The sequence below is a fragment of the Pleuronectes platessa genome, chromosome 22 (assembly GCF_947347685.1).
Source record: "Pleuronectes platessa chromosome 22, fPlePla1.1, whole genome shotgun sequence".
In the NCBI taxonomy this organism is placed as follows: Eukaryota; Metazoa; Chordata; class Actinopteri; order Pleuronectiformes; family Pleuronectidae; genus Pleuronectes; species Pleuronectes platessa.
Window position 1 is genome coordinate 17,671,960 of NC_070647.1, and position 26,941 is coordinate 17,698,900.

At 44.6% G+C, this 26,941-nt stretch overlaps 2 protein-coding genes across 2 annotated transcripts in view; both read right to left on the reverse strand.

Annotated features, from left to right (window-relative positions):
* Nucleotides 1–277: 277 nt before the first annotated feature.
* On the reverse strand, nucleotides 278–4,608 carry kcnj8 (potassium inwardly rectifying channel subfamily J member 8). The gene is made up of 6 exons (XM_053415237.1): nucleotides 3,867–4,608; nucleotides 2,766–2,914; nucleotides 2,488–2,648; nucleotides 1,810–1,949; nucleotides 1,180–1,396; nucleotides 278–1,091 (listed from the first exon to the last, which is right to left on the reverse strand). The coding sequence occupies exons 1-6, from the start codon at nucleotides 4,208–4,210 to the stop codon at nucleotides 852–854; spliced, it is 1,251 nt and encodes a 416-aa protein (XP_053271212.1). The 5' UTR covers nucleotides 4,211–4,608; the 3' UTR covers nucleotides 278–851.
* Nucleotides 4,609–5,297: 689 nt separating this feature from the next.
* The window catches only part of abcc9 (ATP-binding cassette, sub-family C (CFTR/MRP), member 9), a 28,732-nt gene continuing 7,088 nt past the window's right edge, over nucleotides 5,298–26,941 (reverse strand). Inside the window, exons 15-41 of the mRNA XM_053415244.1 lie at nucleotides 26,748–26,856; nucleotides 25,375–25,482; nucleotides 22,277–22,349; nucleotides 21,401–21,506; nucleotides 19,242–19,343; nucleotides 19,064–19,148; nucleotides 18,834–18,914; nucleotides 17,632–17,769; nucleotides 17,403–17,528; nucleotides 17,231–17,324; nucleotides 17,050–17,123; nucleotides 16,740–16,931; nucleotides 16,459–16,610; nucleotides 15,914–15,983; nucleotides 15,631–15,788; nucleotides 15,446–15,538; nucleotides 14,195–14,297; nucleotides 13,981–14,082; nucleotides 13,485–13,605; nucleotides 12,452–12,582; nucleotides 11,840–11,918; nucleotides 10,380–10,488; nucleotides 9,242–9,345; nucleotides 9,024–9,157; nucleotides 8,853–8,915; nucleotides 8,325–8,444; nucleotides 5,298–7,831 (exon numbers count right to left, since the gene is read on the reverse strand). Of these exons, the coding sequence (XP_053271219.1) occupies nucleotides 7,694–7,831; nucleotides 8,325–8,444; nucleotides 8,853–8,915; nucleotides 9,024–9,157; nucleotides 9,242–9,345; nucleotides 10,380–10,488; nucleotides 11,840–11,918; nucleotides 12,452–12,582; nucleotides 13,485–13,605; nucleotides 13,981–14,082; nucleotides 14,195–14,297; nucleotides 15,446–15,538; nucleotides 15,631–15,788; nucleotides 15,914–15,983; nucleotides 16,459–16,610; nucleotides 16,740–16,931; nucleotides 17,050–17,123; nucleotides 17,231–17,324; nucleotides 17,403–17,528; nucleotides 17,632–17,769; nucleotides 18,834–18,914; nucleotides 19,064–19,148; nucleotides 19,242–19,343; nucleotides 21,401–21,506; nucleotides 22,277–22,349; nucleotides 25,375–25,482; nucleotides 26,748–26,856 (2,965 nt within the window). The 3' untranslated portion in view covers nucleotides 5,298–7,693. The remainder of the gene's footprint in view (nucleotides 7,832–8,324; nucleotides 8,445–8,852; nucleotides 8,916–9,023; nucleotides 9,158–9,241; nucleotides 9,346–10,379; nucleotides 10,489–11,839; nucleotides 11,919–12,451; nucleotides 12,583–13,484; nucleotides 13,606–13,980; nucleotides 14,083–14,194; nucleotides 14,298–15,445; nucleotides 15,539–15,630; nucleotides 15,789–15,913; nucleotides 15,984–16,458; nucleotides 16,611–16,739; nucleotides 16,932–17,049; nucleotides 17,124–17,230; nucleotides 17,325–17,402; nucleotides 17,529–17,631; nucleotides 17,770–18,833; nucleotides 18,915–19,063; nucleotides 19,149–19,241; nucleotides 19,344–21,400; nucleotides 21,507–22,276; nucleotides 22,350–25,374; nucleotides 25,483–26,747; nucleotides 26,857–26,941) is intronic.

A 26,941-nucleotide genomic window follows, 5' to 3' on the forward strand; every position in this document is an offset into this window, starting at 1 on the left:
GGTCAAATACGGAAAAATATGAAGTGAGTAAATGTATTGTCATACCACACAACACAACACAAACATTGATTGATTGATTGATTGGTTGATTGATTGATTGATGTATTGATTCCCAGTTGTTAACACTGGTAGTGACTTCCCAGTGTTTGTGCAGGTGAAGCTTCATTTCCTGTACAAGCAGATCATCGTCTCCATCACATCTGAGTCTTCGTCACTTCAGTGAAGTCGAGTCAGCAGCGTTAAGCTAAATATGAAAAAATCTAATTGACAAACGAGCTTCAACTACCAATCATTTTTATTATCTAATAAAGTTTTCATAGTTTTTCCATGAATCTATTAATGTGAAACATTTTCAAAGTGAATGTGACAAGTAAACAAAAACAATCTGGCTCGTTTCAGCAAATAAGAAACTGGGAAACACACGTTACGTCCACACACGATCATCTGATGGTTTTATAAACAATCTCCAGACGAGCACACAAAATAAACTTGGTGGTGGGGCGGGGGGGGGGGGGGTTTAGTGACATGTGTCCATCACATTCTTCGACCATCAGGTCAGAACTATCTTTTCAAACTCCACTTTATTAGACATCAAAGTGCTGATGTACAGACTTTAAATCCCTCTGAGGACGAACTGGACTCTTGATCAAATATAAAAGACTGTGTAGGATCCTTATCTGATGATGTCACTCCGTGTGTGTAACCACGGAGTGACATCATCAGCAGCCGTGTTGGGATAGGACAGATAACAGAAACAGGTCGAGTCCCATCAGAGCCGGAGAGAGGCCGACACCCACCGCCCTGCGTCCCCCCAGGAGGAGCAGGGCGGCCAATAGGAGCAGGGCCTCATGTCAGGTGACGTTGTTCAGGTTCTGGCCTCCGTCGCCCGGCGTGAAGAACTGGACCTTGGCCGAGTTGTTCCTGCGCAGGCTCCCGCTGCTCCCGGCGTTCTGACGCATGGAGTTGTTGCGCCTCATGGAGTTACGCTTCCTCAGCGAGTTCTGGTGCGACAGTTCGCTCTTCTGCAGAGTTTGAATCAAGATGGACGGCTTCTCGTCCAGTTCCCTGGCGCTGCACAGCGGCGTGGTCACCTGGGAGAGCAGGACAGGTTGGAATAGGTCAGATAGGAGCTGGAGGTCAGCTGGAGGTCAGGACAATAGTTCCCTTAACGTCTCTCACCTTGACTGTGTTGCCAAACTTGGAGTAGTCCACGGAGTAGACCCCGTCCTCCTCTGTCACGATGGGAACGAAGCGGTGACCCCACTGGATCTCCTCGGAGACGTAGGAGGTCCGGGCCTGGGTGGTGATCCCGGTGGTCTCCACCACTCCCTCCAGGATGACGATCACCTCCAGGTCACTGCACTGCAGCTCCATGGCCGACAGGTCGTACAGCGGACTGAGAGCAGAGAATACACACGTTACATCTGTGTGTGTGTGTGTGTTTGTGTGTGTCTGTGTGTATTTTGTATATAATATTTTAAATCTAAAAGTTGTGAGTCTTATAACAAAGTTCTTCTGAGCAGCGTAAATTAAACAGGTAGAGAATAAAGTGAGTTCAGAGTTGATTCTTGCTGTTGCTTTGTTTGTGTCCAGCAGGGGGACACAGTGAGTAATAAATTAATCTGTTGATTTCCATCTTTCTTCTCAACAAACTGTGAACAGTCAAAAATGTTGTGTCAAAACTTTATCGTTATTTTGGATGAACTAACGAAGGAGTAAAAGTTGTTCAGATGAAATAGAGGAGCAGAGAGAAAGTGTGTCTGTGGTTCTCAGACCTCAGAGCGGGTGTGTGTCAGTACTGGTCAGTACCTGCTCCTGTCGATGGTGTGGCAGATGATGAGCGGAGCGAGGAGGAAGAGGCTGTTGCTCGCCACGGCGCTCTCCGTCTGCACGTCGATCTGCTGGATGGGGATCACTTCCCCCTCGGGTGTGGTCGTCTTCCTCACCACCTGCCCCCCCACACAAAGAGTCATCATTTTATTAGAACAAATAATAATGTACAAGTTAAAAATGATCAGAACAGAGGTTTTAAAAAGTTTGACACTTGGTTAAAGGTAACATTAGAAGTGTTCAAGCTGCAGGGGGCGCAAGAGAGCTGCAGAAATCACAGCTTCACCTGATGATTTGGAAATTTATCAGATAGTCTTTACATGTCATTTGGCTTTTTTATCCAAAGCGACTTACAAATAATAGATTTAACATTTATGAGGGGCCATTTTAGGGGTTCAATATATTGCCAAGGACACTTCGGCATGCAGATGGGGAAGGGTGGGGATTGAACCGGCAACCTTCATGTTGGGAACGACCACTCTAACCCCTAGGCCACACCGCCCCTTGGTAATTTTCTCATTTAACTTGAATTCTTTGACCTATATTTTAATTCGTATGATTTTATGATCATCCCTCAGACATATCAACACCCAAGAACCAGCTCTCAGTGTTTTCATCAGATTTTAAACTCCTGTGTGTGTTGGACTGAGGAATCACCTGCAGCCGGACCGTGGCTCCGATGATCATGCTCTTCCTCAGGTCTCCGATTCGGATCATGAAGCAGAGGCGGTTGTTCCTGACGGCGATCACGGCGTGACGGCTGAAGATCAAGGTCTCGGCTCGCCGGTTGGACTGAGCCGTCTTCATGAAGATACAACCTTCAGGAGGGGAACACAACAAACATCACTGCTCTGGTATCAGCGACCTCCAAAGGTCAATCATCCACCTGTGTGCGTCTGATTCCTGCTGGATGAGAGACAGTGTGTGAGTGTTACCCAGCATGACGGCGTTGATGATGAGTCCCACGATGTTCTGCGTGATGAGGACGGTGATGGCGATGGGACACTGCTCCGTGATCATCCGTCCCCCGAAGCCGATGGTCACCTGCACCTCGATGGAGAAGAGGAAGGCCGACGTGAACGACCTGCGGGGAACAGAGAGAGTCTCTCACAGTTTGATGAACCTGATGAATGATTCATTATTAAAAGCACTAGTTTATTAGAGCTATTTTACTTTATTTAAATGTTTTTCTCTCTTTAAATTCTCTATGAAATTGACCCCGTTATTTATAATTATTTGGATCCTTCCAAAAGGTCACGAGATAAATCGGAGAGGTCGTGAGATGGTTAATGGATCAAAAAAAGAAAAGTCACAAAATCCTGCTGCATAAATCTTTTCTCAAATCTTTGCTTTTTGTAAATTAACTTCTGCCTCAAACTGATTAAAGTGTTTTGCAGCTTTAAGTTTGAATGTAAAATCTGAAAAGTGAGTTTAGATGTTAAATACGTGTAGTGAAGTATAAATGTGTGTGTGTGTGGGGGGGGGGGGGGTAGAAATATAAAGTAAGTGTAAAATCTTCTGATGCAAACGTACAAGTCGCCACAGCTGAGCAGCGGAAGGAGATGAAGAGGAGGAGGAAGAGGAAGAAGATGAAGAAGAAGGTCACTGACAAATAAATGGAAAGGAGGGAGGGAAGACACAAGGAAGGATTGGGGATGAGGGGGGGAGCAAAGAAGACTCACACTCCCTCCCTCATAACTTCCTGTCACAACTAATGTATTTTTCTCCCCCCCCCCCCCCTCCTCTTCCTCTGTCGAGTTTAAACAAAGATAGATAGAGGTGTTGAGATGAAGAGGACAAGGAGGAGGAAGAGGAGGTAGAAGACCAGGAGAAAGAAGAGCAGGAGGTTGAAGAGCAGGAGGAAGATGAGGACAAGAACAGGAGAAGGTAGAAGAAGAGTAGAAAGAGGAAGAGGAGGGAGTTGGAAAGCTCAGATGAAGTGAAGATGGAGGAGAAGAAGAATTCCAGTGTCACCAAACACATGAAACCGACAAATTAAACTTTGATAAAGACCCACAATCTGTTGTGTCTCTTACTTGACTTCGGTGACGCAGCGCGTCTTGTTGAGGTCCGCGTCCAGGTCTCCGTGCGAGAAGGCCACGAGCCACCAGCTCATGGCGAAGAGGAGCCAGCTGCTGACGAACGTGGTGGTGAAGATGACCAGCGTGAAGCGCCACTTCAGGTCCACCAGCGTGGTGAACACGTCCTGCAGGAAGCGGCCCTGCTCGCGGATGTTCTTGTGCGCCAGGTTGCACGCGCCGTTCTTGGCGATGAAGCGCGCCTTGTTGACGCGGTCCCTGAACACCGGCTTGCGGGGCATGCGGGAGGCGAGGCCCGGCAGACCGAACTCCTCCGGGATGATGCTCTTCCTCGCCAACATCCTGCTCCTTCGTCCTCAGCTGCAGGGAAAAGACGTCGAATCTTCTGTTCAGTGCGTCTTTACGCGCGGTCCAAACATGTCCACCTGCAGGAGAAACGCTCAGAGACTCGCGCACTCCTCTGCGTCCGGTGACATTTGGAGATGTCCGGCTGTGGCCGTTGCGCACCGCCTCTGCTGCGTCTCCTCTGAGGGCTGCGACGCGCTGCGCTCCCCTGTTGACGTAGGACAAGTTCCAGAGTCCAGAGGCGCTCAGATCCGGAGCTGCTGCCTCCCAGGACCGATCAGCCACCACCGGGAAACACGGGACTGTGAACTGAACCAGAACACGACGCGTAAAAGTCTTTATAAATAAACGAATCACGCCTCAGCCGATGCGCATGACTTTTACGCACAGCGCCGTGAGTCCAATCAGCGGTTTGACCCTTGAATCATTAATGTTGGAAGATTTCATTCAGTTGGTTTTTCACACAAAAGCATCAAGTTCACACAAATCTTCATATTACTTCTACTTTTTAAGGGTTTCAGGAGGAAAACTAATAAATAAAAGAATATATTACTGTGCACTTCATTTAATTATGACTGTTGTTCTTATTTTGTTCTCCTTTGCTTAGCTTCTTTTCTGACGATGCAGTAATTGATAATAATCATATTCAAATAAATGTTGTTGGCGAATATAATCAAACAGGAAATAAACAGCAGCATTTAGGAAAGATGTGACTTTTACTTTGTGTTTAATTATCAGCTTCTGTTTCACATCTGGATAATTAAATAAAATCAAAGAGTAAAACTGAAAAATGAAGAGAAACTTCAGATTTTACTTTTTAAAATTAAAAATAAGAACTAAACTAAATCTTTAGAAACTTAACAAAACAATGAAAATTCACATTATGATTACATTTTTATTTTAAGCTTTAAAAGCCAAATGCTGCGTATTTGTAAATGTCAACTTATATTTAATTCTTTCTTCACTGGTCTTTTTAATTATGAATGTATGTATTAGTCAGTTCGACTCTGAGTCACCAGGGGGCGCTGTTTAACAGTACACAGTCAGTGTGTGTGTGTGTGGTGTAAGTTTAATGAGACAAAGTTTCACTTCACTCAAAAACATTTTTATTTTCATTTCAAGTGTAAAAAACTCAGGCACACAGAATCATAATAATATAAGAGTTTGTATAAGTTTAAAAACTCCTGGATTCACAGGCTCCTACAAACTGTACATGTACACACTTAAAAAAATTAACTAAACTTCATCTGCAGCTGAAAATCATGTTTATTTAACAGTCATGTGATTTTAAGAGGAAGAATAAAAACAGTCGTCAAAGTTCTGATAGAGTTCGTGTCGACTTCATTTTGTGCTTTTTCTTCATTTGGCACAAATCTGAGTTTCAGGTTTGAATTTGAGCAGAAAAGAGAAAAGAGAAAAACAAACTGCAGCTTCGTTTAAAACACGTGAGAGAAATTCTGTTTAGTTTAAAAAGGAAGTTGAAAAGAAAAGAATTAATCAATAAACGATATTAAAAAAAGAGACAGAGCCACAGAACCAGGGATTCTAGAAGAACTGAAGAAACAAGTTTTCAGATCGACTCCGACTGTGAAACCTGTGAATTTGTCCCTTTAGTTTTTTCTTTGTTAGAAATATGTATATGTGTAGATATCATTATAAAAACTATAAATGGAAATAACATTATAACATTATAGTTGAGCTCAATTCCTCCAATAATACGACAGGAAGATTTAATTTAAGTGAAAAAAGTAAATCGTAGACTGAGAATGAAGATGGACGACATGACGGCGCCGAGAAAGTGAAGCCAAACCATCTCAATCGCCCCCTGGTGGCTGGCAGCAGTATAGGTCATAAAACCTGTCTCCTCCATGTTAGCAGATGTCACCGAACTGAAATGTCAAAATAAGACGTTGAATACTTTTCTCTCAAAGACGGTTTCTGTCATTTCAGTTTGTTCTGGATCGACTCTGCGTCACCGTCTCACTCTCAGTCCTGATCGACCTCTCGGGTCAACGGGAGCTCGTGTTTCACCGTCTATCGTCCCCCCCCCCCCCCGACGATAAAAGGGTTCAGCAAAGCACGACGGCAGACAGACAGCGGGTTCGCCGGCGTCGGACCGAGCCGCGACACCCTTCAGTGTTTGTACTAGTGAAACATAGAAATACAACCGATAGAACAGTGACAGAGCTGGAAGTAAAATCCACACGTTTACAAATCTTCTGCTTTTAAAGGCATTTTCACAAATTAAAATCCTAATTTCACTATTTACTGAATAAAGAAATTCTTGATTTATTTTGGAACTAAAACAGCAAACCTGTGAAAAATACATTTATCAATGCAATAAAAAAACCCTTTAAGATAACTGTAGATTTGCAGTTATATCAAAAATGGCTGCAGCTGAGAGATGAGCTCGTCCTGGAGAACTGGGAAGAGACGCAAGTCAGAACAAGGACTTTAAAAAAAAGGTCTGATGTCCATGTTGGTTGCAGAAATACTCCAAACTAAAAAAGATGGCGGCAAATCCCCCAACGTAGAACTCCTCAGTGGAACCCGTTCGGAGGAGGAAGGTACGAGTCGATGAGCGTTTCTCCTTCTTCGTCGGTTTAACAACAAACTGTTCATCAAAGTCTTTTCTGAACACAACTGTGATATAATACTTTTACTTCTGTGTCTAAAAATGCAGCAGGTTCTACACCTGGGTTTAAAATATTAAGATTTAAATCCTTTACAGTGAAACAGATTGTACATTCAATCATATAAAACAGGATTCAAATAAAACTAGATATAAACTTCTCTTGTCCTTATTGTTGCATAATATAAGTGATCGAGCGTAAACTGATACATGTGGTGATAAATTCAAAAGAATATTTTTACACAAGATAATTAAAGACTTTTCAGTCAAGTTCCGTAAAAAAAAAGATTCAGGATTTAAAAGTTCAGCTCAAACTGAAACTATTGAATTAACTCTGAAGTCTGTACAAAGTTTAAAGGGATTTAATAAAAACCTGAAGTGAAATCTCATTGAAATCATAATTTCTATCCTGATGTTCAGGAAAATTCCAAAACACCAAAACCAAAGTAAAAAAGTATTTATCTGAGACCTCCAATTTTCTTCTTGAAGAGTTTGATGTTAAAAAGTAATTTTCACTAGTTTGAACAGTTTCTTATTCTGATTATTCCCATTTCTATTTTAACTATGGTTGATAAAAATGTTTCTGATCAGAGAACATAAAAATCTCTCTGAATCTGAAAAACTTGTTTAAGTGCTTCAGCTCAATTCTTCATGTCGATGTGAAAACAGGAGGAATCAGCCGATGGAGCAGATGATCATAATAACTGATGTGAAGCATCAGAGAGGAAGTGACCTCCGGTGTTTCCTCCTCCACAGAAAAAGCTTCTCCTCGTTATTTGCTTCTCTGGCGAGTTTTAGCGTCACAGAAGTTTTGATTCATAGATCCGGACGCCGCCTCCTCATGTGTTTACAGATCGGCTTTGACGAACGAGGCGAACATCCCCCCCTCCTGCTCCAGGAGAGTCTCGGGTTTGTCGTACTCCAGAATGTTCCCTCGCTTCATCACGATGACCAGGTCGGCCTTCAGGATGGTTTGGACTCGGTGCTGGAGGACGACACAGGGTGAGAAGTCAATGACCACAATCATAGAAAACACATTTATACTAATTATAAAGATCATTATCGAGTATATTATTTTTAAATAATCGTTAAAATTGTGTTTTAAACCCGTCAGACAAAAACAATCCAGAGCAAACTATCCAACAGTCACATTTATGGGGCTGACACCCAAATATGATTTCAGACATGAACTCCAGAGAATGTCTGGATCAACCGACTCAGACTGTTGTGCTCCCACATAATTAATTTAATAAATCAATGAGAATTTCAGGAAACAGTGCATGCAGCGTTTTTCACTCCGGTACCAACCAGGCTGTCAGTGGTGTTAAGGCTTCAGCAGACCCAGAGTCAGCCTCCAGCTCCGACTCAGCCGGGAAAATAAACAGAGACAGGTGGAGGACAGGGAGGAAGAGGAAGAGGAAGAGGAGAGCTGAGCCGAAGTGGTCCGGGCCGATCCGGGTCTACTTGTGAGTCCTCACTAGCACACTGAAGAGACTCTCCTGCTGTGCTAGCAGACTGGGACCCGAGTCACTTTCCACCAAGATCCCAGAGGAGAAGACCAGCACCTGCTCCGCCTCCAGGATGGAGGCCACACGGTGCTGGACGAGGGTAAAGAGAGGAGGAAGAGGAGGGGAGGAAGAGGAGAGGTGGAAGAGGAGGAAGAGGACGAGGAGAGGTGGAAGAGCAAGGGGAGAGGGAAGGACAACAACGTGGATAAGAGATAGATGGAGCAAAGAGGAATGAAAGGGGAGGAAGAAATGATAAAAAGAAGAAATGTAAAGAAACAATTAAATTAGAGAACAGAGAGGTAATTACAGGTAAAAAAGAAAGATAGAAGAAGAAGGAGGGATGAAAACAAAGATAGAAGAAGAAAGTGGGAGCAGAAAACGAGAGAATCACAGAACACAGAGAAACAGGAGAACAGAGAAGCTCAGAGATAAAGAGCCTGAATCCATCAGCTCTGAACAAACTTTATTAACAACAACATGAGCAGACGGACGACTCACTGCGATGGTGACGACTGTTCGATCTGCGAACGCCGTCATCACAACTTTCTGTAGAATGTTCTCCTGCGAAGAAACATAGAAATTACTCTGGGTTTTCTATTTGTTTCCGTAGAGTAACAAATATACAACACACACAGACACACACACACACACACACACACAGACACACACCGTGGCCATGTCGATAGAAGCTGTAGCCTCGTCCATGATGAGGATGCTGCTCTTCCTCACGAAGGCTCGAGCCAAACAGAAGAGCTGCCGCTGACCGACGCTGAAGTTCTCACCTCCCTCTGTCACCGCGGCATCTGAACACAAACACACAACCACAGACTCACAACTAACACAATTCAACTGCGATACTCATTTGATGCGGACGTTGATTGCAGTACCTAGTCCTCCAGGCAGAGCCTTCACCATGTTCTTCAGCTGGGCGATCTCTAGAGCCTCCCAGAGTCGATCATCAGTGCCCGTCCGCTCTGGATCCAGATTAAACCTGCAACAGGGACATCATTTAAACTGTGAGTTTATGTCTTATGATACTTTGTGTTATTATACTGTATATAAAGCTGACACTTCTCCACTTCCTCTTCTATCCACTATCAAGAGATTAGGGCAGAATATCACAGATACGAACGCCGCCATCTTGTGTTTTTGTCTCGGTAGAGCAGCAGCGTCTCGAAACATTGTCATCTACGATCTTTGTGTTCTTCTAGTTTCACGTTTGTCACCTGTTAGAAACCTCATCAATCCTCCATTGACTCCACTCACTCACTGGGAACTTTTCTGGGAACTTTCCTTCTGTATATTTCCCAGTGGGCTGCAGGAAAAGTTCCAGAAAATATCCAGAGCAACTGACTCAGACATAAAACTCCAGAGCATCCACAGGTCTGGAAACAGCTTTAGTCATTCAGAGGTTTATAATGTTATTTTAGTTATGAAGTGTTGGTGTAAAACTTGATTCATTCCTGTTTATCGTCATTAAATTAACAGTAGAGTTATTCACAATATGACAAATCTGCTACGTGCTACTACTGAAAGTGTGTGTGTGTGTCTGTGTGTGTGTGTGTGTGTGTGTGTGTGAGAACGTGAGGACAGTGTGAAACAGTTACTGTCGACCATTCACCCCGAGGCTTATGTTCACATAAACAAGAGCTGGTGGAAACACCGAGATGACAACCCCCCCATCTCTCTCACACACACACACAGACACACACACACACACACCCACGTATCTGTCCAAACAAATAGCACTTGCTCTTTGTCTTCTCTAACACAGTCACTGTATCATGGAGCCACACAAACACACAGAGGTTGTGCGTGCGTGACGGAGCCCATGACGTCGGCCACAAGAGTCAGATTAGGACCCGGCCAGAGTTCCCACTGGGTTTTCAACCACTAACCCCACAGCTGGGAAGTCATGTGACCAACGTCTTTCAGGACAAAAAAGGCTCTGGAAGGCTGAGGTTATCAAAGGGACGTGTGTGTGTGTGTGTGTGTGTGTGTGTGTGTGTGTGTGTGTGTGTGCACCTTATGGATCCACTGAACAACACGGGGTCCTGGAGGATGATGGAGAGTCTCGACCTCAGAGTCGGCAGAGGAAGTTTACAGATGTCGATCCCGTCGATGACGATCTTTCCTGGAAAACCAGCAAAGATTCTCTCAGCAGCAAACTTCATTTTTACCAAATTAGGACTTTTTCTTCTCAAAATACATAACTTCAAAATGTCCTTTCTTCAATAAAACCTCAGTGACAACAACACGCTGTTCTTTCATTTAGAAATTATCTTTTCAAAATTCTTCCCTCGTACCACAACATCTTGAATAAGTTTTTGTTTTGTTTATTTTATCACAATGTAAAAAAAAGTTCCTGTCGTTTCAGTCAGGACCGTTTTCACCGCGACGCTGCTCTGGGTTTGTTTCACTGCTTTATAAGGAAACGCTGCTGAAACAAACGTCCTAATTTACTGTGACAGGAGACGTCTGCCCAGCTGTGTGCGTGTGTGTGTCTGTGTGTGTCTGTGTGTGTCTGTGTGTTAATGGAAAAAGTGACTGTCAGGTTAATCTGCCTCGAAGCAGCAGATACAAACACAACGGTGCGATTACGACTTGCTTTTAAAATCCAATAAATAACAAAGACGGTTTTAGGACATCGCGGCTGCCGTCTTTTTTAAATAAAAGAGAGAGAGAGAGTTTGAAAACACGTGAGGAAAGTGGGTCACGTCTCCTGATCCTCTTCATGTCCTCTCCACGGGACAGGAGAAGGAGAAGGAGACACACGAAGAACAAAAGGAGCAGAGGACTCTCACTTAGAGGAAACCTGCAGCCGTGTTTGAAAAGACGTCAGATACACGAGGAACCGTTAAATAAACTTTTCCTCCAACGTAAACATACACGTCGGAGGACAGTGGAAGTTCAGAGGGAGACACTTTCCCCAGTTTACCTCCAGTGCTGCTCCGCTTAGAGCTAAAACTCATATATAGTCAATTTATACAGTTTTTAGCTGATAATCTGAAGTTTGGTGGATTATATTGGTGAATATTCGGGTGTAAACATTTCAGCTTTAATGCTTCTTAATGTTGCAGGTGAGGAACTTAACGTTGTGTGGATCCATCAGACCAACCTCCAGATTTACAGTTTGGAGGCTGAGGAGGTTTATGAGTCCTACTTCAGATTTGATAAAAGGAACATGTAAACTCTCTGGGTGATAATGTTCAGAGTTAACAGAGTGACATGAGCCAGGAGTAAAAACACCACGAGCAGCGTGAGATCCCTCAAGATACCAGAAGAGAGCGACTGTAAGGAATCACTGCTCGGGGCAAATATGGCAAAGACAGATTCAGGGTCAGGAGCTGATCGGGGTAAAAAAATTGAGAAATAAGACATAAACATATGAAACCAGAGAGAGACACAGAGACAAGGACGGATGAGACATAGCACAAGGACAGAAACCAAGAGGAGGTGGAGAAAAGACAACCTGACACACCCACCTTCGAAGATGTCCACCATGTTGAAAAAGGCGAGGGACAGGGAGGACTTCCCGCTGCCCGTGCGGCCGCAGATTCCAACCTATCAGGAGGAGGGGGAGGAGTCAATAAGCTGCAGTGCGACACCACGGTGAGACGTGACACTCGTGTGTGAGGAGCTGGTTCGGGGTCAAAGGTCAGACGGAGGCTCGTGAAGTCCAAGCTTCACGTTTTAACAACAGTTCTCTCACATGAGATTCAGACGTTTCAGATGAAAGCAGCACAAACCAGCAGCTTCATTAAAACGACTTTTCACATTGAGAGAATTTGTGTTTCATGTTTTTGATCGATTTGATTTCGTGTCGTGTCTCTTTCAGACGAGAGGACAGGAAACCTCACGTCCCTCCTGTCTCTTCATTCCTTTGTGCACAGGGACGCTCGGCGCTGCTCCGTCACCTCAGTGTGATGTTCGATCCCCGTTTCTTATCGGCAGCGTGTGAACCACCTAAAATTACCTGGAGCTGCTCCTGAGAGTTCGACCTCCAACTCTTACACAAGCACTAGAGTAAAACCTTCTAACCCCGGAGTCCTCAAACTACAACGGGCCCAGCGGCGTCTCCAGATCCAGTCAGTTACCTTCTGGCCCGGCTCGATGTAGGCGTTCACGTGCTTCAGCACCGGTTTGAGCATCGGGTCGTAGCGCACGCTCAGGTCCTGGATCTTGATCTCCCCGTCGTGGGGCCAGTCCTCGGGCACCTGAGAGGCGTCTGCAGGGAGAGAGAGAGAGAGAGAGAGAGAGAGGGAGAGAGAGGTTTGAACCCTGCAGCGTGAGAGCTCGTCCACAGAGGACAGTTGTGTATGTTCCCGTCCCTCCTGGTGTAAACAGGGACATATAGAAACATGTGGACCAAGTCATAACACTGCAGATATATACGCTGGCAGAGTTTTCCCTCAAACACTGAACCTCTTAACCTCAAGAGCGGGTCAAGGGCCAAGAACGCAGGGTCCTACACTTCCCATGATGCATTGTGTTTTGCTGGAAGCTTCCATGATGTCAGAGAGGAGCAGAACTCTTCTCGGTCACTGAGGTTTCAGTGGAAAACCTTTTTCTGAACTCCACTGGCTGATATTTAGTAAAATCTCTTTTCTCTCGTCTCCTTCACTTTGTTTTAAGCTCAGGAATTGAACTCATCATGTTTCCTTAAATAGCTTCTGGCTCTTTGCAAAGTCACTTCAGACTTTTCCTTTTTTGTTCAAGGTTCGCTGGGATGTGATTTGGCTTCGGTGGATATTCGTAATCTCGATGACACGAGGCAGATGATATAACGGCTGAAACCATGAAACGTTATCGGCCCTTTAGGAAAAGATTAGCCCAGCGTTTGTATTTCATCATAGCAACAGAGCGCCTCATAAAAACATGAAATCAAACTTCTGTTCCACTGAGTAAATCAGGAACCATTAACACATCACCTCTTTGAAATAAAATCAGCTTCACATCCAATGTTTGTGTTTTTTGTGAATATGAAGGTTTAAATGAGATTTATCTACTTATTCTATTCTTATAATGAAGTTTCAGCAGATTAGTAAAAGAAATGTGTTAATATGTGAAACTTTTGATTTTCTATCTTCTTGGTTTGTTGCTCTATCAGATGGTTGTCGGCTCAGTTACCCATCGTTCCCTCGTAGTTCTCCGACTCGGTGCTGAGGAAGCTGTTGACCTTCTTCACCGCCGACATCTGCACCTCCAGGTCGGCCAGGTTCCTCACGACCCAGTTCAGGTAGTTGGTGACCTGCACAGAAAGAGACACAAGGGGCCAGTAAGTACTGATAGACAAAAAAAGTCTTTAAAATATATATATAATAATCGAATTGGATGAACAACTAGTTTAAATCATGTGCTGTAAACTTCAAGCACAGTGGTCTGGTACTTTAATAGAGAAAGTTAGACTTAGACGCCAAAATAAAAGTGACCTTCCATCACCAAATTCTAATCAGTTCATCGTTTAGTCAAACTGAACGTTTGCACCAAGTTTGAAGAAAGTCCCTGTCAGCGTTCTTGATAAACAAAGTTCACAACAACGGGACGTGAGCACGCACAACATGAAAACACAACGGAGGAATAAAAACGAGACATTGTGATTAAACGTGCGAGCAGGAGAACTCACCGTGAGGGCGTACGTGAGTCCGAGTCCCAGCATGCCTCCACAGCTTGAACTCCAGATGGACGCTCCCGCCGCCGTCAGCACGATCACCGCCCCCAGGTAGTCCTGCACGCCGGGGGACACAACAAGACAACGTGGTTGATACGTCCTCACGGAGAGACAACGTCTGTCCACACGTCAGGAAACAAAGAGTCTCAATCACAAGGAGGTCTCTCACCGTGCGGACCTCCAGCCAGCGGTTGGCGGCCGACAGGAACAGGTAGGCCGTGTTGTTCGTGTCCGTCAGCTCCAGCATCCGCTGTTTGAAACGAGCCTCGTGTCTGGAGACATTTAAACGTAGATTAGAACAACTCCTAAAGATGGACGACTTGACATGAAGCCAAAACTCATCTGGATCGCCCCCTAGAGGCTGGCAGCGGTATTATCAAACACCCTGCGGCCTCCGTGTTAGCAGATGGGACACAAGCCAGTATACGTTGCTGTGGTTTAAGGTCGTCAGTATCTCACAGATGTGGTTCAAGATATTTTGGCTTCATTTTGGGCAACAGGAGGAAGTGAAGCCCCCGTCGTCCATCTTTGTTTACACTCCGTGTTTAAGCCTCAACGACAAACTGACACAAACATGAACACAAGTTGAATCTCGGATGAAATGAGAGATCGAAGTTGAGTCAGAACAAGAGTCTGAGTTCTGGTGGTAAATCTCTGTAGTCCAAACCAGACGGGGGGTTTGGACAATGATAATGAGAACTGTCCCACGAGCGCCAAGAATCTGTCTCAACAGCAGCTTCACTGTTTCTGTGTGTGTGTGTGTGTGTGTGTGTGTGTGTGTGTGTGTGTGTGTGTGTGTATGTGTGTGCGGATGTCCTCGGGGAAGAGAGGAGGAAAAAAAGCGTGAGAGCTGTTTAATGTTGGATTAGACCGACGATGGGAACGAGGGTGAAGACAGAAATACAAGAGGATACGACAACATGAGTTCAAACTAATACACTTAAACAAGGGAAGACACACAACTGCTCACACTGGTTTAACAGCTACTGGTTCTATACCAGCTGCTGCTGGGAAGACACATTATTAAACTTGAGTACATGTCTGTTGCCATGTTAGTGTGTTCTCATGACCAGGGAGGCTTCAGGAGAGTTTAGGGGCCCCGGGCAAAAGGGAGCAGGGGGCCGGACATGACAGGAAGCACACGATACCACGTCATTGCAATGTTCAAATCATTTTCAACATGAAATGATGAAAAGTGCAGTGAGTGCATGTGGTTTGGGATGCAACTCTCTGAGTATAAAAATAAAACCAGCTCGGGGCCCCAAGCGATGCCCTGCTTCGTCCACCCTGTTGCTACACCCCTGGTCATGATACTGGATACCACTGCTGCTGACATCATTAACCACTGGATAAAGTACAGCACCAGTGGACGACCAATAATAATCATTATGGTTTCAGCCATGCTCATCGGGAGTCGTACCTGAATGCTCTTATTGTGGTGAGCCCCTCAGCCGTCTCAGAGAAGTGACAGAGCAGAGGAAGCTGGGTGGAGTCGTCCAGGTCCTGCAGGTCCCTGAGGGGCCACAGGGTCACGGGTTCAAACTCTTTCAACGGGCCTATACATGCAAACACGTGTTGAAGACATTAACCAGCGTGCGGACTCACTTGGACGCCACTCTGAAGTACTTCTGGATGAAGTAGAAGGCGATGCCCAGAGGAACCAGAGCGATCAGAAACACAGGAGTGATGAAGGAGATGACCCCGATGGCCGACAGGCAGAGCAGCGTGGACCTCGTCAGCGACTCCAGTGTCGGGGGAATGTGCTTCAAGACGGAGACGGGGAGGAGAGACAACAGCGTCAAGACACAACTACACAACTACACAACTACACAGTGTCTACAAATGATCCAATGAGATGTGGTCTGTTCTGAGGCTGTCACTCATCCACCTGATCGATGATGTTGGTGTCAGCTGAGAATCTGTTGAGGATCTGCCCCAGAGGAGTGATGTCGAAGAACCTGAGGAGACACGGAGCACATTGGGGTAGTAAACCCACAACCCTATGAAACCACATTTAAAACCAATGGATTCTGAATTTTGTGTTATCCTGCTGACAACAGACACACAAATGGATGTAGGGGGGAAAACATGACAACACCAACGACGCACATTTTGGATGTTTGGTCCAGTGCTGATATTTTTATTTTCAATTTCACTCTCTGAGCCGCCGCCCAAGGAGGAGAGAGAGTCGGAGGGAGAGACATCACAATGACATCACTCACAATAATTCACCATCACTCGTTCATCAGCAGCTACACAACAACAGAACAAAAAGTTCTAATAACTAATATTCACACTTTTAAAGCTGCTCCTGTTTCCCTCCTTGTGCTCTGTGACTGTTCTAATTCAAAGGGACATAAGACAGATCCACACTGAGCTCGTAGCCGTGTCTGTCTCTGTGTTGCGTAGTTGTGTAGTTGTGTAGTTGTGTACCTGATGGGAGCGTGGATGATCTTGTTGAGCAGGTTGTGGTGCAGGTTGGTGGCTGCAGAGACGCCCAGGAACTCCACAGTGAGGGAGGTGATGAGGCACAGCGTGATCCCAGCCGCACACAGGATACTGAACACCAGCAGATAGGAGTCGTCCTGTGGGTTGCACACACAGACACACACACACAGACACACACACACAATGTACGAGTTCAGAAATCTAGAGCTACTGTTTATATCACTGACGATGTAAGAACCGGTCTGTTCCACGAGGTCGGTCTGTACCTCCGCCGCCGGAGAACAGGGGAGGGTGATGTTGCTGCTGGTTTCATTGGACGCAGTCAGGTTGGTCTTGGAGGACGTCCACCGGGCCAACCAGTAGTCAACAGCCACGATGACGCAGTGTTTGAGCAGCTTGGAGGACACCATGAGGAAGACCATGAAGAAACCCCCGGAGGACAAGTAACACCAGCACACCTGAGACGGAGGAGCCGGTGTCATCGCGTACAGAGGGAGGAAGTTTGGATTATTTATCTTTATTGGTGCAAAGAAAACTAAAGCAAATAACTAATTATAGCAGCTGCAGACAGATTACCCTCCATGGGATCTTTGATCGTCTGTTTGTGGTCATGGACATGTCGTCGTCTTCTTCTTCCTCCTCTTCCTCCTCTGATGAGACGAAAAATCAGATGAACAACGAATAATCTGCAATCCCACAGTTTGCATTTGTCTTTGTGGTTATCGGACAAAAACCTTAACGAGAATTACACAATCACCTTCATCCTCGTCGTCCATCTTGGCTTCTCTGGAGTAGAAAGCTCTCCTCAGAACTTTCCTCTCCAGTGTCGTTTGACTGTCCTGCTGAATGTCCTGCACACAGAGACACGAGGGATCAGAACAGAGACAACTGGAGGAAATGTCCTCCTCTGTCTCCTGAAGTCACTTCACCTTCTCCAGCTCCTGGTCCTGTCTGTTCATCAGAGTCTTCCAGTGATCGTAAAGCTCCACGTCGTGAGTCTGAATGTCCTTCAGGGTTCCCTCCCTCAGGATGGAGCCGTCCTTCATCGCTATGATCTTCCAATAGACACAGAAAACAATCAAATCACACCTGATGGAGTCAAACTACCACGGAGATGTGCCGTAAACTGTTTCTTGTGGTTTATATTATAGTTCTTACCCAGTCTGCATGAATAAGATACTGTAGTTTGTGAGTGACCAGGACCACGGTGCGTTTATCGTCCTGCAGGAACTTGAGGATTCCTTCCTGCATCAGGTGATCACTGAGGTGGATGTCCAACGCCGAGAAAGGGTCGTCCTGAAAGATATGAGAGAGAGAGAGAGAGAGAGAGAGGGAGAGAGGGAGAGAGGGAGAGAGGGGGGGAGGATATATAAGAAATCAGAAAGTTTTCTTCAGAGGATGGGAGGAGTTTATTTATAGTCGACACTAAAAGCTGTAAACAAAGATGGATGCCTGATGAAGGTTCAGCTCCACCTCCTCCACGTTAGCACACGGGACGAAGTTGACGTCAAACATCCAAGATGATCAACATTTCCATCGGATCGTTATCAGGTTCAAACTTAAACTGAGTATTATCCTTTCAACCTGGTGGATAAACAGTTTTAAATCATGGAACATCTAACGTGGACGTTAGCGAGCCGAGCTGCTAAGTTCCCCGTGTACACTTCATAAAGAGGTTTAAGGAGAACCTGCTCTACAGCCCTGAGATAAATGTTTATATATTCATGTGATTAAATTCCGTTGATTTACTGTCGAACACTCAGAACTAAAGCTCCTCTGCCAGATGTGATAAATCTGCTCTGTTCCATTAACGTGTGTCGAGCTGGGTGGGCCCATCTTCTCCAGCCTGTTAGTGAAGATCACTGTTATCTCATGACGTTTATATTCCAGTGCTGAGATCACGTATGGAAACAAGAAGCCGCGGTGAAATAATCGTCTCTGACAAACGAGACTCAAAGTGTGACGAGTGCACAGAAGAATGAACTGACGGCTTTTTAAAGTGGAATGTGGCCTTGAGAGCCAATTAGAGTTTGTGATGGCGACAGGAAATTATGCGGAAAGATAAACACATGACAGCAGAGGCGAGCGAGACACGGACGCCTCCTCGTCCCAGCGGCCGGCGACATGTTGTATGACACAGAGACGCCTGATCAGTCCATCGTAAAGAAATGTAGTGAGGACATGAGGATAACCCAGGAAAGAGAGGGAGATACTTTCTAATGGAGATTCATCTAATTCCACAACACTGAGGTTTATTAAAAACCTCTCGGCTCGATTCTTACACCTCTTCTTAAAAACAAATAAACACGTTAGAGACATTATATTTAATATTTTGTACATTTGTAAGATATGAAACTCACCAAGAGGACGATGTTGGTGTTCTGGTACAGAGCTCGTCCCACACAGATTCTCTGTCGCTGACCTCCACTCAGGCTGATGCCCTGAACCACAAGAACAACGCAGATCAAGTCAAAATCAAAAGCATTTAAATGAAAATGTTTCTTCTTTGTATAATAACTAGTAACTTTGAAGGGTTGATTTGAAAGATAATCCAAGATAAATCTTTAAAAACACGACAGATGTTTCTTACCCTCTCTCCAATCTCAGTTTGGTCTCCGAAAGGCAGCAGGTCGATGTCTGGCTGCAGAGAGCAGGCTTCAATCACAGCTTTGTACCTGAGAAACACAAATAACAACAATTATCACAGAGAGAACTCATTTCAGAAAAGATCTCAATGTCCTCATATCGAAAGAATCTTGTTGTTCTACCTCTGTTTACTGAACGGGCTCCCGAAGGTGATGTTCTCCTCCAGTGTCGCGTTGAGCAGCCAGGACTTCTGGGCAGCGTAGGCCACAGAGTATCTGTTCTTGCTGGATGCATCATGGGAAACGGAGGCAGAGAGAAAGAGTTAGAACTACAAGTCCTGTTTTCATAAAGCTCAGGAGCAGCAGCACTGATCTTCTGTCCCCGGTCACCTCCAGGAGCTTCACAGCTGATTCCTGGGATGTTTTACTTTGTCTTCCATGTCTCTTGTTTGAGCTAAAGATACATTTAATATTCATATTCTACATATTGTACTGTTTAATATACCTATAGACCAAAACATTAAAACATTTCAATATCCTCCTATATACGTATACAATTTTAAAGCATTTTCAGCCTTTCACCGTTTCCTGAAGACGACTGTTCAGGAGAAAAAATAATAATCAGATCAGTGCTTCTGTTCCATTCAGCTTTATGAGGAAGATGAGGAGGAGGAGGAGGAGGAGGAGGAGGAGGATGAGGAGGAGGAGGAGGAGGAGGAGGAGGAGGATTATATGTTTAAAGCTCACAAACTCCAACGCAACATGGAAAATATTTTGGGTCAGATATGGGAGATAAGGATGGTTCATGGGTTAGAGATGAGCTGCAAATCACCACAACCGCAGTAACACAACAATAACAAAAACAACAACAACCACAACAGCAGCTGCAGCAACACCAACACAAAAATAAACAAGAACGATGACTGCGGGGAGTCTGATCTGAGAACAACACAAAGAACAACATATTTGAGGCTTCACTCCACAAAAACAAACACAAACACACACAAACACACAAGCACACACACTGGAGGATGATGTTTCTGAACACACACATATGAACGTGACGCTGCGTCAGAGAAATGGAGTTAAAAAAAAAGATGCAGGGAGATTGGATGAGGGGTCAAAGGGTCACTTCAGGTCTGACAGAGGAAGTAGAGCGAGGAAGAAGAGTGAGGAAGAAGAGCGAGGAAGAGGAGCGAGGAAGAAGAACGAGGAAGAAGAGCGGTGTACCTCCTGACGTCTTCGTCAGACTCCTCTGTCTCTGACCAACTGTCAAAATCACGTCAGTGTGTTAGAGTGAGTCTCAGCTGCGAGTACGTTTCAATAAACATGTGAGAAAAAGTCAAGAGCTCGAGAAAAGTCAAACGGGACAGAGACACGGAGACAAGGATGGAAGGAGGACGGAGGGACAGAGGGACAGAGGGACGGAGGGACGGAGGGACAGAGGGACAAGGGGACACAAGTGTTTTCACAGCAGAATCCAGACGATGAAGACATGAGCGTGGTCTGCCAGCTGTTAATCAGTTCAACCTTCCCTCCCACTGAAGAGTGGAGGAGATGGAGTCACCGTCTGTCTGCAGTAATTAGGTTTGATGGCTTCCTCCACGGTGATGACTCGTGTGTTATCAGCATCAGGGCGTGTGTGTGTGTGTGTGTGTGTGTGTGTGTGTAATGATGATGATGCCCCGGGTCAAAGGATTCTGTAAATTCAGTAAGTTCTCAAAGGCTAATACGGGAAAAACAAGACTAAACTGTTTCTCGTCTCTCTCAGGGTTTAATTCTACTTTTCACTAAACGCAGTTCAAGCTCATTAAACCCGATGATACACAACTTTTTCATCTCAGCTGCTAAAACCTAAAAATCTGTGTAAATGATTCTGTTTCAGAAAGAAGAGACCGGAGAGAAAGTACCTGATGTTCCCCTCGTGGCCCATCTGACCTTCAGGCAGCCTGATACGGCAAGAAGGCAGGAAGTGAGGAAACACACACAGACACACGCACAGACACACACACAGTAGACCAGTGTACAGGCAGACAGGTGAATAGAGGTGCAGATCTGGACACGTGGCAGAGGTTAGTGTGCAGCCCTGATGTTTTATCTTTAAGAATTGAATATCAACTTCCTTTAAAGATAAAAATGCAGCTGCAGCTGGAAACAGAAATAAAAATGTCTCCTTCCAGCAGTTTCTCATGTGACCTCAAGTCAAAATAGAAGTTTTAAAAACGCACATTTCACCAGAACCTTGATCCTTCAGAGGAAATACTGAGATAAAAGCTATAACAGATATTAAAACCTGGTATAAGACGTGGTACTCTGTGGAGAAGTGTTACTGGGATTCTTACTTGCTCCAGTGGACTCTTCCGTCGATGGGCTGCATCTCACCCAGCATGGCGAGCACCAGGGAGGATTTCCCACAACCCACCTGGCCCACAATCATCGTCAGCTGACCTGAGGAAAGAGAAAAGGTTCAATAACCTTGTCTGGTTTATTTATTTGTAATTGCAATTAAATATTTGAGTGCAAATTTTCCCATAAAAGCTTTTAAATAGAAAATTCACAGTAACGTCATGTTGAAATTTGCAATTATCAAATTTAAATAACCCAAAATCCTAACACTAAATAAACCTCATGAAGAAATAAGAACCTGCAAAAACTTCTAAAATATCCTCGTACTGAAGGACAACTTGAATCACACACACACACACACACACAGACACACACACACACACACACACGTATCTCCTGCTGAGAAGTGACTTACTAGATATCACACTACGCCGACACAAACAAGATTTGTTGATCTGCCGAGTGTTGGTGTCAAGTTGTATGGAGTAACTGTAGTGTGTGTGTGTGTGTGTGTGTGTGTGTGTGTGTGTCTGTGTGTGTATGTGTGTTACACTACATGGTCCATCTGTTGGCAGCCTCCTGTAAATAACCTCGTCTCCTGACACTTGGTATTTCAGTGACATGTGAGTGTGACTCATTCACTGCAGGTCTGTTTGATTCATTCACACTTTTAAAAACATATGAGCCGACGCTGGATTTGTTCTTAAAATATTAAATATTAAATTTCACATAATTTGTGTACATTTGAACGTTTTTAACGATGCACAACATAAAACCAACAGATCTCCTCCTTCAGTGTGACTTTGTTGTTGTTCTCTTGATCTTCATCTTTCACCCGAGCCCTGTGTTGTGTGTCTGCTGAGTTGTCGTACCTGTCGGGATGCGGATGTTGATGTCGGACAGCGTGGACAGGTTACTCCCCCAGGTGAAGAATCCATTGCTCACCTGAACAGACAGAGGGCGATGAAGAGACATTTTTAAATATCATAAAACATCTGAACACTGGAGCTGCAGATTCATTTATTGTCACAGTAAATTTTCCATTTTGCAGCTTGTGACGTGTGGATCTATCAGAGAGAAGCTTGTGATCCAGTTTGTGTCCTGACCCAGAGTTTAAGAACCCCCCCCCCCCCCCCCCCAGTTCACTCCAGTTAGACACAACGTGACACAAGCAGGGACACACACTCCAGTGAGACACAACGTGACACAAGCAGGGACACACACTGTGCTCCTGGTTCCACTGGAAACCGAGCGTCGTCTGTGAAGTGTTTCTCAGAGTTCATGACACAAGAGGCACAGATGCTGAGGTCGGATATTTGTTCATCAGGGCAGCAAAGCTCTGATCCAGGGTCAGTTCTGGATTCACCACAGGGTCCACAATCATTATACGACAGGTTATAATAATAATAAACCTACTGCAAGTATCTGCAATTGTAATTAACGGCTCTGTGTTCAGGTAAAGAAAGATTTTAGGAAATCTGACATGATTTTAGATTTTCTTCACATTTTTCTTCATCACTAGTGAAATTTAAAACTTTAAAGACGTTTTAATACAATAATAAAATAAATAAATTTAAATAATTGAAGGTGAAGTGAAATAATAACCCTGAAAACCTTTTCTCTCAAACTACAGAGACAAGCTGAGAGAATATTAGAATTATTATAATATTACAATGTATTAATATTGATTTATAGGCTTCAATTTGATCTGCATCACTGCCTCTCATCTCCCAGGGACAATCCTCCCAGTCAGAAGCAGCATGTGACTGGTTGTAATCCCAGAGCAGCGATCTGTCAGCCGGCTTCCTGCCAGCGCTCCGTTTACATTCCTCCCTTCTGCTGCATTTATTTGTTTGTTTAATGTTTACTCGATGTGAGGATCCTCACATCCTCCTCTCGGCTGCTGCTTTGTCCCGTCACACGTCCCACAAGACGTCCAGAGGACATCTCTGGTCCTTGGTCAAACCTTCACCAGACTTATTAAAGATTAAAAACTGGTCAAGGGTGTAATCTGAGAACAAAACACTTGAATATGAATATTAGAGTGTTATTTTCTATTTGTCTGGTTTTCTTATTTTGATTGATATTTAAAAAACTAATCTACCCGTTGGGAAAACAAAATGGAAAGAGCGATTAGATAAGATCTAAAGAAAGAAGAGGGGGAGACGAGGAAGAGGAGGGAGAACGTAAAAAGACGAATGGGATCACTGCTCTTAAAGCAAAAGCAAATAAGTGAAACAGGAAGTCAGAGGATGTGGTCGTGAACAGTTTATAAATAAGGCTGAAACATATAGATGAAGATAATCATGTCAGTGTATGACAATAATTATCAGGAGAAATGTCACATTATTAATTATTATTTATTTTAGGTTTTAAGATGATTTTGCTCCCGAGTGAAAGTTGTGTTTTAAACTTTTACTAATCTGAGGTCTATAAGTTTTGTGTTAAGCCTCCTCAATGTGTATATAATGTCATATATATCAGACTTTTGTTATATGGCTATAAATGTCAATTATATTGCGATTATATTGTTTTATTGCTCAACCCGAATTGTTCTACTTTCTATATTTGTACTTTGTACAAACACAGCAGAGCTAATTCCTCGTCTGTGTAAACACACTTGGCAATAAAACGCTTTTCTGATTCTGGCAAAGGATAAAAGATGAATATAAAACGATGGGCTTTTCATCCTCGTGATCGCCCCCTGGTGGCTGACTGCAGTACGGGTCATAAACCCTCCATGTTGATGGATGGGACAAAACAAACAAACAGTTTAACAATCACATCTGGATGTAATATATGTGTGTTCAGATACTTCTGCTGATGTAAGAAAAAGTGATTTTCTTTAACAGATGCGTATCTTCATGAGTCGGTAAAGTTCATTAACAAACACTGTGTTCTGTGTTCTGTGCTCTCTCTCTCTCTCTCTCTCTCTCTCTCCCTCTCTCCCTCTCTCTCTCTCTCCCTCTCTCTCTCTCCCTCTCTCCCTCTCTCTCTCTCTCATTAACAGAGCAGTGTCTGGTCGGTGGCGGCGCTCCGCAGGGATGAGACCGGAAGAGCGGTTTCGCTGAGGGGCCGAGAGAATGCTGGAGAAATTCACAAGACCTTTGGAGGGGCAACGTGTTCTCGTGTGACTTCTACACTTCCTGCGTCCACGCACACGCACACGGACAGAAACACACGTCACACGTATGATCCCACACACGCAGAGAGTGAGGAAACACTGGAGGATGTGAAGCAGCTGCTGATGGAGTGAAGTGAGTGATAAGAAAAGAGAGGGACGCCCACGTTTGACTGGTGATGAGCACGTGATGCAGAGAAACATCTGATTTCTTCTCTACAGGTGATTGTCAGACTCATGGCGTCGAGATCCTGCTCAACCAATCGTGAGCCAGTCTCAGCTGTCAATCATGATGTCTCTTCCTTTTTTTAATCAGAGTGATAAGGACAACACCGAACTGGAGCAAGCCACCAGGGGGCGATCAAGATGAAGATCATTCTAACTATGATTCAAACTGATCTTAGAAAATGTCCAATGTTCATATCCTGCTCTTTTTCCATCAATTTACTTTTCTTCTGTCACTTTCTTCTGCTAAATAACCAGCTCCTGTGGATCTGCCTCTGATCAGGTGACCCACTGCTCTCCGGTCTGTCAAACAGCCAAGCAGCCGTGAGGGAAGCTGAGTTCATCGCTCCTGAATCTTCTCTTGAACGACCTCAGCACAGCTCAGTGTCTCACACTGAAACTCCCCCAGGAGTCCAGGACGTCACTTCTTAGTTTACAGAGCTGCTTCTTCCTCTCAGGTCCTCGTCTGGAGTCTCCTCCCAGGCACCAACAGACAGATTAGATTTTAAAATCACGTCCAAATCCCTCAACACTGCCACCAACTCATCATCTCCAGTGTCTCTAAGGTTTCATACTCCCTCTCCGCCTCAGGTCATTCCCCTACATGTCAACTTTGACCCTGACCTTCACAGCCACATCCTCCGTCTCCGAGGGCCTCATCTGCCGCCTGCTCGGCTGCTCGTAGTTGTCCATCTGGTAGCGCATCGGCTGCTTCCTGTTGATGGCCTTGGTCTTCAGGGGGATGTCAAAAGAACGAGGGGGGAGAGGGGAGAGGGGGGGGGGGGGACAACAGGGGAGATATGAAGTTAGAAATAAGTAATAAAGTAAAAGACTTTCCTGCATCCGCTTCGGTTCCTTGGGGAGAGAAACAGTGCGGAGGTTTCGTCTGATAAAAGATTCCCCAAAGAATTGAATCCCACTGCTGCAACATTAATCTGTCACCAGAGGACGTCTTGTTGTTTCTTCTACTTCTGACTTTAAGATACGTGCACGGCCATCGAGCGAGCAGCCAATCACAGCCCGACCTGAGCCACAGATCACGATCCTTAAATGTTCAGAGCTTCAACTCGAGGGCTGTGTAACAAATGTGTGTTTTTCTCCACTTGTGCACAACTTCTGTACATTTTCTTATCCGTGTAAACTAAAAAGAAGAATAAATATAGTTTGAGTCTCATTAAATCACCCAGTCTTTTTGTGTTTATGGCTCAAATGAGATAAAAGAGTCTCTTAAAAAGCGATTAAACAGTTTTCTCGTTTCAGTCGTCTGCTGCTGTTCACAGTTGTTCTGCCTGAACGTTCCTCTGAGGATCCGCTCGCTGCTCGTTAGGAGTCTAAGTTGACATTATACATTTAGTCTGTAAACTCCCTATTGAACCGGCCGAGACGGAAAAACGACACGAGTCACCTGGTGTCACACGGAAGGAATGTGCGCGTGTCGTCTGGCACACCTCATCGATCCAGGGAAACCGTGAAGCGTTCTCCTGGCACCCTCACAGCTCTTTGTTAATGTCGTCTGTTTTAAATTCAGGATAAATGTTTGGATTTCTTTAACACTTTAAAAAGGTTCTGAACAAGCCAGATGTCATTTAACGTGACGTCTGTAAACTGCTCGTCATTCACACCTCGAGTGAGGAGAATCAATCTGTGCAGCGGATTCAAGTATCGACTTTAACTCACACTGGTGAGAAGTTGACTTCCTGTCGACCATATTTGCCTCGAGTGAATGTGAAAATCATTTGTGCAGAGGATAAGGGTTTGTGTGTTCAGGGTAACTGCTGCTTCTACACATGTCAGTGATGAAACCTGTATTTTAATGTAATAAAATACAAAAAATATGAAAAGTACATCCTACACTATGAGCAGTTTAAGTGTAAATATGATGGTTTTGGGAGATCTCACCTAAATTAGCTGTAAAATGAAACCTGACGACTCATTCCCTTAATAAAAGATGCTTATTCCTCAGTTTTGTCGACTGATCTGGAATCAGCGAGACTCACCATCCCGAGGTTCTTTTTTCCTGCTTCGAAGGAAAGAGACATGTCTCCGTTTCTCCAGCTGTCGTCTCCGATTTCGTCGCTCTGAAGAAACTCCCCGAGCTTCTCGACACTGCAACACACACACACACACAGACACACACATGCACAGACACACACACACACACAGAGATAAGTGTAATTGTGACGATACCAGT

Bases quoted from the DNA above. Each gene is read 5' to 3' on its own strand.
- kcnj8 (XM_053415237.1), bottom strand. From the start codon at position 4,210: ATGTTGGCGAGGAAGAGCATCATCCCGGAGGAGTTCGGTCTGCCGGGC. The intron at 2,649-2,765 runs GTAACACTCACA...CCCCTCCTGAAG, and splicing joins CATCAACGCCGTCATGCTGG to GTTGTATCTTCATGAAGACG. The intron at 1,950-2,487 runs GTGATTCCTCAG...GTGGGGGGGCAG, and splicing joins GAGCCACGGTCCGGCTGCAG to GTGGTGAGGAAGACGACCAC.